Here is a 14,413-nt window from a genome sequence, read left to right as displayed (position 1 = left end):
TTCATATTTCGTGAGACAGGACAGAACTACTTCTTCTAAATATTGAGGGGGGGGGGTGTACTTTCTCAGTGGCAGGTTTCTGGGTCAGCTCCCCGACCACGGCGAGCCTGTCCCCGTGGTAGTCGCTCTTTCTGAACATTTATTCCGATTCAAGACGAGCCCCCTTCACCGTCTCCTGTCCTTTTCTTTTCTCTCATCAGCCCCCCCGAGGAAGCGGCCTTTCTGTATTTGTGTTGTTTGAGTCGCAGGTTTCTAGGTCAGTTGACTCCGTTCCTGATTCAAAGCGAGCCTCTTTCCCCCCTTTAGTATTCTGCGGGCTCGCAGCCTGCCCTCCCAGAATAAGCAGCGTGCTGCACTGCAGCTGTGCTCCGAGCCTGCAGATGCCCCGTGTCGGCTGGCTGCCGGGCACACAATAAAAACTAAAGAATAAGAAACAGGAATGTCTCCGCCTGCCGCCATGAAGCCGCCGCGGCAGACCCGAGCGCTGTGGCAGGCAGCCAGGTGCATGCTGGGAGCCTGGCTCGCTGTCGGTAAAACACTCACACTAACTAGAGAAATGTGAGAGGGTTCACACACACTAAAAACACACCTACGTATGCTCACAGGCTGGTATAATGATGCTGACACACACACACACACACACACACACATGCTTTCATCACATGTTGCTTTTTCAGCGTTTTTGACCCTATTTACAGGAATGTATTTAAACATACATATACGTAACACTTTTTATGATAAAGACATCAACTTCTGCCTTCTAACAGGCGAGTAGGCGTCCCTTCGGTTCGATCCAACAGCTGAAGAAGTCTTTCTAGATGCATCTTTCCTGTTACTGCGCCAGTTCACATCCCATCCCGTGTTTCTGTTGGTGGGTTTTCATCTTTGTACTACATGTATCATTGTTGTCTAACCGGGTTTTTATTCAGCGGAGCAGCCCGGGAACACAACATCAACTTCAGTGGAAACTGTCAATAAAGTTGCATTGTGTTGTATTACCACCTGTGGACCAGGAAGTGAGAATCAGAGACTTCCTGTTCCTCAGACTGGGCTTTAAGAGGCACTTTTATTCTATTTTCTCATTTAAAACTTGTATTTGAATCATCAGTGGATAGCTGTTGAATTTATATGGCGAAGTTTTTCCAGACTCGGGGGGGTGTTTTGAGACAGATCAGCTGTGAATGAGTCCCCTGTCTGACAGATGTGGAACAGCTGGATGATGTGTGAGAGATGCAGGGGAACCACCATGTGTAAGCGAGTTCTGGTTGGGGGTTAGGGTTTCAGAGGAACAATTAGACAGAAATATGATGTAAGATATTGGCTGGGGCCATATGTTGTAAAATAAGAGACAAAAGAGAGAGAAATGCCAAAAAAAATAACTAAAATGTGGACTAAAGTGACATAAAAAGCGAGAAAAAAACACTGGCACAAACAAAGAAATAGGCGTTGAAAAAAAGCGTTGAAAGACCCAAAAACGTGACAAAAAACTTTTTTCCAAGCAACAAAAACGACGCAAACAAAGGGCCCAAAATATCAGAGAAAGCGACAAATGAAAATAAGCAAAGTCTTTCCAGACTCGGGGGGGGAGGGGGGGGGGACAGATCAGCTGTGAATGAGTCCCCTGTCTGGCAGATGTGGAACAGCTGGACGATGAGGAAGCTACGCAGGGGAACCACCATGTGTAAGCGAGTTCTGGTCGGGGCTTAGGGTTCCATGGGAGACCAGCTGTTAAAGTGGATTCTGTCATGTTTGGCTGGTAATTACTCAAAGATCTCATCCCTGTTGCTCTTGGCAACAGTTTGGACAGAGAATGCACTTTTTAATCCATAATGCAGTCACACCGCAATTTCTGAAGGAACAGCCGTGTGGATGCTGGATGCTGAATGCCTGACGCTACACAGGATCGCTGGCTTGGATGGGTGACGAGAAACTAAAATTAAAAAATTAAAAAAAAGTCTTTTTGTTGCTTGTTTCAAGGTGTTTGTAGCTTTGTCAACGTCAGCCAGCAGGGTGTGGTGCGTTCACGGCCAGTGCTGATGACAGGAATCCCTGGTCACATGACCTGCGCGCTGTCTTGTTATTAGAGCGACATCACAAGGCAACAACAGAAAACAAGCGCACCCTGTTGTTTGGCCGGGCGGAGCTAATGACCCTAAAATACCAACAGGACAGGCTTCAGAGCACAGCAACGCAGCAACAAATGGATACAAATGGCCAGAAAAAGGACACAAAGTTCCAGAAATTGTGACCAAAAGGCGATAAAAACTGACAGTTCTTTGTAAAAACATCCAAGATGTGAAGCGTTTGTTTTCTGGGTTGTTGACATTTCTTTAAACCAATCCCAGCGGTGCTGGTCGGGGCAGATAGTCTCCGGAAGGAACTTGTTTTGGTGGAACATTTGCACCTCAGCCAATATTAAATGAAGTTAACGGTTCAGAGGGAAGTCTCCTTCACATCCTGTGCAAAGGCTTCTGGGAAATATCTGCCGTCATCAGCAAAACGGCTCATACGGGACTCAGAGGATTCAGCTTTGCAGAATTCACACAAAACATGACTCATCACTTTCCGCGTGTAACCACAAACCCCCTGAGTTCAGCACATTAACCCCAGACAGAGGGCAATAAGAAAAAATAAAAAGACACTAAATGTTTTTAATAAAAAGAAACGACAAAACCATCAGAAACAAAGACAAAAAGCTACTTTCTTTTGGAACCATCTGGTAGAACCTCCGGCTCCAAATGGTTCCTCCAAATGTTTTGGGAACCAAGAACTCTGGAGAAGAACCAAAAAAATTAGAACCCTAAACATCAACAGAACGTCAGAAAAATAAATGTGACACACGCTGGAAAAACAACTAAGGAAAGAGACTCACTTTGTTACAGAAAGTGACAAACATGCCTGAAAAAGTGATCAAAAGACACAAAAATCAAATTAAACTTTGGGGAAATGACAAACGTTAAAGAAAGGACTAAAACTGTGACAGCGCACCAATGATGAACACTAACGTTCCGCCCTGGGACATAGAGACAAAGATTCAAGGGAACATTTCTGCACACTTTTACGAAGTCTTTGTTTAAACGTCAGAAAAAGCTACAAAAATGTCACAAGAAATGACAAAAAAAGCAGAAAGTTTGGGAGAGGAAATGAAAGAACTTACTGCGATCCATGTCAAACACCGACTCCAGATGATTGGAAAACTCCGACATCTGCTGGAAACATCTGGTAATGGCTTCCTGTCGCAGGGTTAGCCAATAGAAACCTGCCAACACACGGCTGCTCAGAGAGCCAAAGTAGAACCAACTTCGTTCTTTATACGGAGCATCAAGGAATCAGGAGAAGGCAGCAGATGCCCCCCCCACCCCCAAATAACTCTATCAGCCTCTTAGATTTAGAATCAACAAATCTGGTCTTTTTCCAAGGTTTTTATTGTTTTCGATGTTTTTGTATCTTTCTTTTACGTTTCTGTTGTTTTTTCTCAATCAGCCCAGACATTCAGTTGGGTTAGTTAACCCTAACCCATGCCCCGGGACCTCCTAGGTCTCTACCCCCCATATGTTGATCCCAAAGCTACGCCCTTGGACATAGATATATATGGGATAGAAGGGATCATCTATCCCCATGGTAACGGTTGCCATTAACGTGGTCACACACACACAGCTCTGTGCTGAACAGATGAAAGCTCGCTGAGATTAAGAGTACCTTTCCTAAATGTCAGACTTTCATTTTGGGAATGTGAAAGCTTTGCTCTAGGAAAACAGGCCGGCGGCTGACCTTCAGCTGACCTTCAGCGACGCCGGACACATCGGGGGGGCCCAGCTCCCTCCAAAGCCTCCTGAATCTTTAAGGGATTTTTAAACACCTTCAAGTTTGCGTCATTTCCCATCAGTGTCTCCGAGTGGACTGGAACCCCACAGCAAAGCTTGGTAAAAAGTGACAAACTTAGCAAAACTTAAGAACAAATGTGCAGAAATGGCGACTAAAAAGTTGAAAATAAATAGGTTACAAGTTTGTTTTTCCCCAAATGACGTCCAGATATTCAGGCACTATGCTATCAAGTATCTTGAAAAAGAGTTCATATCAAGCTGCTGTAAATGGATTATCTCCTGGATGAATGATTAGAGGTTTGGTCTGAAATGTGGATCAGTGTTCCCAAGGTCCCAGACGACGCCCTCAATGTCTCGTTTTATCCACAACTTAAATAGATTCAAACTCCTGTCCCAGTGTGAAGAAACTAGAACATATTCACATTAACAAGTTTACCGGTTTTATCATAAAAGAATAACTACAAGCGACTCAAAATAGTCTACTAATTGGTTAATCTTTGCAGCTCTACTTTCTATATTCTGATGCTTAGCTCATAAATCATTCGGAGTCTGGTTTATACATTTATTGCTAAACGCTAAAGAGAGAAAGTCTCTGGTTTCCAACCCTTGTGAAGCGGAGTTTTACCAGAGGACAAACCCAGACCTCCGGGTGCTGGAGCCCCCCATCTACACGTATGGCATCAGCACACGTTACCTCAAAGCTACCAGCTAATGCTAGCTGGTTAGCTTGGTTAAGGTTAACCAGTAAGATGTAAGAATGAAGGGTGAGGCACACAGAAAATCATATGATCATTTGGATTTTAATGGCTGCGAACAAAACACATGTTTTTTAAAGGCTCAAATTATTGTCCTGAAAAGAAGCTTTCTGCCTGACAAGGTGAATACTGTGTGACGTAGCTCCACAGAGCGACGCGCTAAAGGTTCCCCGCACCGTTCCCCGCTTTTTACATGACAACAATGACGATGATGATGAGAAGTGAACGCTGTTGCAATAATAGCGTTTAAATACAGTTGGAGGTGTGGTAGCACACGCAGGCTACTTCTACACGGCTACGTTTTCATTTTTTAATGATGCTGTGAGACCAAATCAGGAAGCAGAGGTTTCCAAAATGTCTTTGAGAAACGTAGCAGTCGTGCGGACGCGTAAATCCAGAAAAAAACACGCCAATGTTCCAAAACCAAAAGATGGTTTCCAAAAGGGCTCTTTTTCAAGAGCTGACATTTCTTAATTTCAGTGCCTTCTCTAGGAAGTACCATGAGTCTAGTTGATGAATCAACAGTTCAGAGTCTGTCGGCATGGCGACAGGCTAACAACTTTTAAAATGAACGTTTTCTCAATGGAGTTAGGAAACCAGTAGTGTGGATGCAAGATGTAAAAGTTACTAAACGAAACGTAGTAGTACAGATGTAGCCTCAACTGAAAGCCGACTGTGAGACGTTGTGCACGTCAAACTGGGATGGAAGTGATTTTTAAATGACATACAGTTTGTTCATGTCCACTGGCCAGCTGGCAGTCTGAACATCATTTAAAAAGAGAGAAAATATAAAACATGAGAATATATAAAAAAAAAGACCGGATTTTTCTCTACCTCTTTAAGTCTTTTAAATTTAAAAAGTAACAGTCTTTTGGTTTGCATACAAGCAGGCTCAGACAGAAAGAAAACAGCAAAGACTTCAAGTCAGATAAATAAAATAGAAGAAGCAAACCATCGGTGGTTTGATCCACAGCACCAATCATCTGGAGTCGATCTGATGCGTCTCTCCTGGGTTTTCAGCTGAGTCTGTAATAAATAAAGCGGGCTCTGGGCTCAGAAGTTCTTGAAGATCTCTAAGTCCTTGGGAGGCACAGGAGGGTCTTTCTTCCAGTCGTCCTCGGGGTAGACGTCAAAGTTAGAGGTGTCTCCATCATGGGACACTTTGGGAACTATGGGAGGCTGTGGAGACAAGGTCACACTCTCCTTTAGTGTTTGCATTGTTCTAAAAACATCACTTCATATTTCAGTTAAAAATACAATATTTCAGGAGCACCATCAGTCTATTTATCTGCAATAAACGCATCATAAGTGTAATGAAGTTTGTCTGCAAGGCGACAGGCAAACAACTGTAAAAATGTTTGAATGGAGTTTGGATTGATCCGAGCTGGTTTGTGTGTGTGTGTGTGTGTGTGTGTGTGTGTGTGTGTGTGTGTGTGTGTGTGTGTGGTAAGCGACGGAGCGGTGGACCAGTCAGTGCAGGGTTCTGCCAGGTGAAGAGTTTTAGTCCAAGGAGCCGGGTGTGTTTGAAGAGAGCAGAGGTAACGTCTCCAGTTCCCCATTGGAAGGGCTGTCTGACAGCAAGGTAAAGTGCTGAAAATATTCTTAATATAGCGTCAACTTAAACTCATATAGATATTTTTAGGTGTCTAAAATCAAAACTGAAAGTGTTCTACAGAACTGCAGCTTTAAATCCAAGATGTGACGGCATTTCCAAAAGCATTAACAAAACTACCTTTACTTCAAGTTATTTAAGTTAAAAAAAACATTTTTCTCAATCAAAACCAAGTCAAAAGACGGAGAATTGGCGTCATTGTAGCCAGCTTCTACCGGTTAGAATTCCTTCAGTTCAGTTTCTTAGTTCCCAACCCTTTAAAACCCAGAAGTCTCACGATAACAGTAAGCGGTGGAGGCAGCGGTGGAGCAGCAACTCCCGTGATCTTCGAGGTAGAATGACGGAGCAGACAGAACTGCTTCAGTAATGAGCTGCCCGAGTAGTTTCATCATCTGCATAAAGACGCTCTTCTTGGTGAGCAAGTCCTTCCCAAGTTATTCATAAAATAGAAAATAGGATGGTAAACCCTCACAGTATCAACAATCCTTTATACCAATGTCAGAGATTATCAGATTGAAAACATAAAAGTACAGATTTTTGAATGGAAAATGCGACATGGAGCGTGGTGTTCAGATTTCTAGCAAGAGTCCGACCTTCAGTTTCCTCAGAGGAACGGCCTCCCAGTCGACGGTCTTAAACCAGCGATGCTTCTTTACATCGTCTGCTCCGTTCTGAAACACAAAATCAATATGTAATCAACTAATACATTTCTGGGTAGTTACTTTGTGGTGGCAGTGAGGAGGACAAACAGAGCTGAGGCCTTTTCATTTAAAGGGTAACTCTGTTTCTCAGCCTGGAACCTATTTTTGTGTCTCTGATACGTAGCCGATGGACCAAGGAAAATGCTTCAAAATGTATTTTGTGTCTGTCAGTTATTCATTAAAATAAGAGAAAGAAATCAATATAAATGCAAAATTCAGAGATCTTTAAATATCAATGCATCATTTAAATACATATCAAATTAAATGGCATTTATTAAAGCTTTTTTAGAGTCTTTCATTAAAATAGCGCCACAGTTCTGCCTGTGTGTGACTGTTGTGTTAATGAGCGATGGGAGGAATACTGGCAGCCACTAATCAATATCATCTTGTCTGGGATTATGTGAGTTAATCACTGGGCTTAGAGAAGCATTTGTTTTATTAGGAGCGTCTCTCAGTCTCGGCTGCTTTCACTAACGGTAATTGAAACGCTCCAGTCCTCCTGTGTGAATGGGAATGGCCTCGCTGTGTGGTGAGGTGGCAGGCTCCCAGTAAAACGTACACAATCTTTTCCACTCTGGAATTCTTCCAGGACGGATTACACCAGAAGAGAAAAATCCTGAGGCTGTACAGAGGGAACGACTCAGCTGTTAGGGAGCTTTAAGAGGAGCAGATTTATGCCTTTTTTATACTCCTTTCTGTCATAATCAGAGGGCAAACTGAATATGAGGGTGTCAGGGAGATTCAGTCGCTGCAATCAAACAGTTATTTATTTCTCACTGAATTACATATGACGCAGCAGCAACAGCCATAACCTTTCCATGCACAGAAAAGTTAGAGATGGTCCGATCCTTATGTTGCTTCCCGATACCGATTCTGATACTTGAACTTGCGTCTCGGCCAATGCAGAGTACTGATCCCATACCAGTGTGTCATATATGTTATTATGTTTTAACAACCGTAGACTACTATCCCTGTATGGATGTGATGATGGATGATTTCTATATTTGTTGTCGGTCTGGCTCAGCTTAAACTCTTTGGGAAACATGACCAAACACAAACAATGAACGCCACAGAACTTTCTTTTATCATCCAGTTTGACAATCAGTTTTAAACGGAAAAAAGTTTCTGTGTGTTTCTTTCATGGATTGGTTACTTAATCATGTAAAAACATTCATAAATCTGTTGCTGAGAGAAGTGAGCATGTTGCTTTTTCACCTGGATCACCCTAACCCAGATCCCCCTAACCCAGATCCCCCTAACCCAGATCACCTAACCCAGATCACCTAACCCAGATCCCCCTAACCCAGATCCCCCTAACCCAGATCACCTAACCCAGATCACCTAACCCAGATCACCTAACCCAGATCACCCTAACCCAGATCACCTAACCCAGATCACCCTAACCCAGATCACCCTAACCCAGATCAGCATCAATCAATCCTAAAACCCCTTCACCAGGCTTTTGGAGCTGCAGGAAGGAAAGATGGCGAGCCAACTAGGACGTCTCAGCCCCTCACCTTCATGTTGCCGAGGCGTCTGGCTCGGTCGATGACCAGAAACTTCTTGATGAGGTCTCTGGGGGGTTGGGGGGGGGGGGGGGGAGAAAGAGAGAAGCAGTGAGTGAATTTAAAGCTGTCCAGTAGGGCTGCACGATTATGGCCAAAATGATAATCACGATTATTCTGATCAATATTGACATCCCAATAAATTATCACAATTATTTGTTGATGTAAACCTAAAAAACAATTTTATTGTCACATAGGCTATTAATAACTGCTTTCACGTCCATATTGGGCTACATTCCTCCTTTGATGAAGGATACTATGAAGGAGAATACCCTTTCCGCTGTTGTGTGACTGCTTTCTACCAATGCGTGTCTGACATGAAAAGATACCTGCAACCCAATGTTCTGTTCACATTAACAGCGCATGCTAAAATTTTGCCAGGTATCCATTGTACAAAATAGTAAACATCGTGATTAACATTTGATAAGACAGCCCTACTGTCCAGTGTTTTCTCCCAGCAGTGTTGTCAAAGTGACAAATGTTCACAGAGGGTTAACAGAGTCCTGATCCTCTGACAACCTAATCAGACAAGGGGACGCTTTTGGTTTCTTTTTTCTGGACGCTGAAGCCCATTCCTTGAAAAAGTCATTTCAACAGTTTTGTGACACAGATCGCATGGCCACCTACATGCCAGCTTTATAGCCGCTTTTAATGCTTTTTTAGCATATCACAATTTTAATATTACTTTCAACTTCAAAATGCAGGCACAGGGCTAAAAGGGGGGCACGAGGTGGCACCCGTCCCCCTTAATATAATTGCCCTTGCAGATTTTGATCCGTCCCGCATATTAATTTAGGTTTACAGTAAATTTTGGCCGGTTAAGTTGTTCACCCAAACCAAAAAGACAATTTTTTTCAAACTCTAATTACGCAACACTCAAAACATAATTTGGCAGAAGTGTCGACTCATGAATTGCCCCAGAAGCCGAGTTTTCTACTCCGTGTGAAACAGGATGCTGGGAGATAGCTGCTTTGGAAAGTATTTTCATATTTCTGCTTGATTTACTTTATTCTAAGAAGGCTTAGAAACTTTTAGCTTTTTGTCAACCAAACTGTATGAGAGAAGACTATATGAGACATGCAGTCATAAAGTGAAAGATATTTGACTTTTTCTAAATTATAGAACGTCAATAAAATCTACATGTCTGTCTCTTGATGTGATTCTCTTTCTCCAGTATGTCCCTTAGTAAACTGAGTTTGGTTTCTTTCTCTTTTAATGTTTTTTCTCTACCTTTCTTGTGTTTAAATGTTTTTACGGGGGCAGGGATAGAAGGGGGAACGGGTGGCAACCGCCCCACCCCTCTAAGATCTGGGGCTTTGGAGAAACCCTTATAGGCTGGAGCCCCAGAAGCTCCGCCCCTATTTAAAATGATAAATGCCTCCGGGCTAAATGAGTTTTGTCCCCCCCCCGACAACCTTTTAATGGGAGAAAGGGAGCCCTTTTTCGTGCCGACAGTAACATTCCGAGAGTAGAAACTTGTGGCTGAGATGCAGACAAGCATGCGAGGGGGAGGAAGATGATTCACAGGAGTGCAGCTCTCTGATTAAAGGCAACGACCAGAGATAAAGGAGCAGTATCTCTGCTGACAGCCTCATAAATACAGCCGCTGCATGTTGACACGTCAGCTATTTTACACTTTGTCTAAATCCTTCCCTTGCTTAAAGATGGGCCTTTGGAGCGATGTGTCACAGAGAAATGTTTAATCAGCTGCAGGGGAATATATTTGTATTTATGCCTTTTCATGGATTTCATGAAGGAGAATTTATCCCGAAATGAGGAGAACAAGTTGGGAAGAAGGGAGAGAAAGTCACGGAATTTTTTCTTGTTCATTTCTTAAAGTTAAAGTGAAAAAATGTTAAAGTTCATTCTGCTGTATTTCTTTAACACTTGTTTCTATACATATATAAAAAACCTGTCTATTTATTAAAGTTTTCTTTGCATTTTTTGCTAAAGTTTCATTTATTTGAACTTTTCTGAACACTGCTGACAAATCCCTTAACACCTGACTACTTTTACGACTGATGACGAGACGTGTCCAGTTGGGGGTCAGCCTGGGACGGTCCTCTTCCTGATGGATGGGAGTCTGTGATGCGCAAGTGTGAGTGATGTTAAACGGCGGAAAAAATAAAAATCCTTCTGTCTTCTGCCTGCGAGATAGACGGCTTAGCAGGGGGAAGCTGTGGCTCGGCTGAATGAAAAAAGCGACTGAAAATAAGGCAACAAAAATGACAGTAAAAAGCAAAACTAAACGCTGAAAAAATCCTTCTGTCTTTTGGCTGGGAGATGGGAAGCAGTGGGTCTGCAGAACGATCGGGGGCTGGCAGTGGGAGTCTCCAGGGTCTGAGTGATTGAATGAGTGCACACACACACACACACACACACACACACACACACACACACACACACCTAAAGTGAATGGACCTGTAATCTGCACATTCCTGCTGCTGGTGGAGCGGAGGGAACCGTCCAATCATCCGGCTGTGTCATTAGTGGCTGCAGGTCCATCTGAAGAAGCACTTAGAGACCCCATCCAATCGTTTGAAGCATGCTGCCTAAATAGTGTTGGAACAGTCGTTTGAAGGGGGGACTACAATTTCCTGAGTGGCCTCGTTTTAGTTTAGAAAACTGCAGTCCTCAAGCTACTCACCACTATATCATATATTATTGATATTGTGATTATATCATATCAAACAATTCATTTTAAAGTTACATCAACATTTTTGATGACACTTTTTTAACGTTTGCGCTGCTTTTTGGGATCTTTTTAGTTTTTTGTTGTTTTGAAGCAAACCTGTTTGTTTTGTGTCTTATTTGTCTCACGACAACCAAACCCACAACATTTTAAAGGCCATGTGTCTTACTTGACGTAGAAGTCCAGATGACGAGGGAATTCCAGTTTTCCCGCCAAAATCTTCTGATAGATGCCAAACGGATTGTCGTCAAAGAAAGGCGGATATCTGTAGAGAGAGGGGGAGGGGGAGAGAGAGACAGAGAGAGGTAGGGGGAGACACAAAGACAGAGAGAGACCTCCATTAAAAATATATAGAGAAAAAATGCAGCAACATAGAGGATTATTTAACTGCACTTGGCAGTACAGAAATCTAATCAAAGCTTAATCTCTACAGACTTACTAAAGACCCATGCACAAAAGATTTGGCTACACAGCATTTAAAGACTATATTTGATGAATTAGTTACAAAATCAAATCTCAAAATAATTAACTATAGAAACTAAATAAAACACAAACCTTCAAAAGAAAAATGGTTGGATAATGAATGTGTTTATGCTAGAAAACAACTAAGATTACTATCTCACCAAAAACACAGAGAAGCCCATCAGAAACCATCAGGCACTGGAATACTATAAATCACTAATCAATAAGAAAACAAGAGCTTTACAGATATGAAGAACTTAATAAAAGAAGAAGCCATCGACCAAAACTACTTCTGGAATTTGTGGAATAAATTCAGTCCAAGAAAAACTAAAGATAAATTAACAATACAAAATGGTTTGATCTGGAAAAATCACTTGGAATTTTTGCATAAGAATATTGATTATAATGCAATCACCCCCCAACAACACTCAGTAGTTGAAAGTCTTCACCAGTTAGAGGAAACAGTGAAAGACGAGAGAAATCCAGAGCCGACTGCAGGCTCTGAAGGCTGGAAGACATCTGCCCTGAGATGCTGAAGCCCAGTAGCCCTACACTGCAGCCAGACCTCCAGCAGCTGGCCAACCTCGTTCTGGAGTCTGCTTGTTTCCCTGAGATCTGGAACCATGGACTCATGGACAACTACAGAGGCATTTGTGTGGACAGTATTCTGGGGAAGGTTTTCTGAAGGATTATTAATGCATTAAGCACAATTTAAGTAAAAATAAAATTGGCTTTTTACTGGGAAAATGGGGAAATATTTGCATCTTTTATAGACTTTAAAAAAGCCTTTGACTCAAGATGGCATGATGGGCTTTATTATAAACTCATTGAAAGAGGTAGAGGGGTAAAGTTTATGACACTATTAAATCACTGTACACGGAAAATAAATATGCAGTAAAAAATGGCTCCAAAAGAACAGAATTATTCAAACAAGGGCGTGGAGTGAGACAGGGATGCAGTTTAATATTTACATCAATGAACTAGCAGCCATGTTGGAACAATCTGCAGCCCCAGGTCTCCCACTTCATGATCACATCAAGTTCCTGCTCTATGCGGATGATCTAGTGCTGTTGTCCCCAACAGAAGAGGGATTACAACAGAGCCAGAATGCTTACACTGTCCTGCAAATGGAGCAGCAATTTATGACATTTGTTCAGTTTTTGTTGCCTTTTCAGACATCTATGTCTGTTATTTGACATCCTATGCTGTATCTGTTTGAGCATGTGTGGACAGCCTGAATGCTAACAGTGTGCTGCAGGCGAGATTCGGACGGTTGTGTTTAGATTTCTTTCTTGTCTGAGTGCTTCTGCAGCTTGCTCTCTCTCTCGGGTCTGGAAGAGTCATTACCCCCAAATTACATAATGGGACTGGTTAACCACACCCTGCCCGCCATCCCAGTTACAAAGCTCCAGAGTCATGGGGGGGTGGGGGGCGCGCACACACCATCTGCTGCTGTCATAGGCTGAGAATCTGGGTCATTGTGGCAAAATTGTGGGAGATCATGATTTGCCCACTTCCTGGCAGAGATTTAAGGTGTAACAGCAGATGATGTCAAGAAAGATTCCCTGTGAGTTTGCTATTTGTTTTAGCCCTCCACGGACATGACTCTCTGAATAAATCCTCTGTTTCATGAACACAGGCTCTGCACTCTCTCTTTCTCTTGCAGGGTGTTATGTTGGATTGCATCAGCAGTGTACAGGTGTTCCTGTTATTGTGTCCACCACTCCCTCTCTGCAGACATTCCTCTGATCTCTCAGACAACAGCAAATCCCACCCCTCATGCCTTTTTGCTGTTTTTAACACATTTTCTTGCTTTTCTGGCACAGCATATTCTTATTTGAATTTATGTTTTGGACATTTTTGTTGCTTTTTATTTTTGTTGTATGTGACTGAGTAAATGGCACTGAAGAATGGACAAAATGTGTTTGAGCAAAAGAGAAAAACTAGGATGATGACGAAGCTTACAGTCACACGTTTTTTTTCTTTTTTTTAAATCGATGTTTTTTCCCCCGTTTTGAGCGGTTGTGCATATGTTCAGGTGTTCCTGTTATTGTGTCCACCCCTCCCTCTCTGCAGAGGTTCCTCTGATCTGTCTGACGGCAGCAAATCCCATCCCGTATCTCACTTTGTTCCTGATAAAAACTGTTTGATTTCATGTCTCCACAGACCGGGGGACAGAGGCAGCGTTGTGCCCCCTGGTGTTTGAGAACAGGAACTACAGACACAATGATGGAGACACTTGGAGAACAATCAGATACAGAGTACCGTGTAAAAGAGCAACAAAAACAATGAAAATAGAACTAAAATGTCAGCAAAAAAGGCAACAAAAATTTTGACAACAAAGTTGAAAAAGGACTTACAATTAAGACAAAAAAGAACATAAATGTTGATAGGTGACAAAATGTTGCTAAGGAAAAAGCAACAAAAATGTTTTGAAAAAGTGACACAAATTCAGAAAGAGAAAACCAAAAACGTTGAAAATGGATCTATGATTAAGATCAAACAAAAGAACATAAAAGTTGATAAAAGTAACAAAATCAAAGCTGATAAACGCGCCTTTCTCTACATTTTGTTGCTCCAAGGTTCTGAGTGAATGTGAGACATCCTGTCCACGGCAGCTCTTACCCAGCCAGCATCTCAAAGACGAGGATCCCCAGCGCCCACCAGTCCACCGCCCGGCCGTGGCCTTTACTCTGGATCACTTCAGGAGCCAAATACTCAGGGGTCCCGCACAGAGTCCACGTCCTGATGACACACACACACACACACACACACACACACACACACACACACACACACACA

At 42.6% G+C, this 14,413-nt stretch overlaps 1 protein-coding gene and 1 long non-coding RNA gene across 3 annotated transcripts in view; both read right to left on the bottom strand.

Annotated features, from left to right (window-relative positions):
• Window positions 1-14,413, bottom strand: part of LOC116674078 (uncharacterized) — a 74,664-nt gene that overhangs the window by 18,154 nt on the left and 42,097 nt on the right. The window lies entirely within an intron of this gene.
• prkx (protein kinase X-linked) overlaps window positions 4,650-14,413 on the bottom strand; it is a 13,757-nt gene continuing 3,993 nt past the window's right edge. Inside the window, exons 4-8 of one of the 2 annotated variants that reach the window (XM_032506574.1) lie at window positions 14,237-14,356; window positions 11,319-11,414; window positions 8,410-8,467; window positions 6,785-6,862; window positions 4,650-5,758 (exon numbers count right to left, since the gene is read on the bottom strand). In XM_032506574.1, the coding sequence (XP_032362465.1) occupies window positions 5,633-5,758; window positions 6,785-6,862; window positions 8,410-8,467; window positions 11,319-11,414; window positions 14,237-14,356 (478 nt within the window). In that variant the 3' untranslated portion in view covers window positions 4,650-5,632. The remainder of the gene's footprint in view (window positions 5,759-6,784; window positions 6,863-8,409; window positions 8,468-11,318; window positions 11,415-14,236; window positions 14,357-14,413) is intronic. The other variant, XR_004327943.1, reaches the window with a different exon arrangement.

This window comes from Etheostoma spectabile, chromosome 24 (assembly GCF_008692095.1).
Source record: "Etheostoma spectabile isolate EspeVRDwgs_2016 chromosome 24, UIUC_Espe_1.0, whole genome shotgun sequence".
Classification (NCBI taxonomy): Eukaryota; Metazoa; Chordata; class Actinopteri; order Perciformes; family Percidae; genus Etheostoma; species Etheostoma spectabile.
The sequence above is the reverse complement of the archived record's forward strand: the minus strand, read 5'-3'. Positions and strand labels throughout refer to the sequence as shown.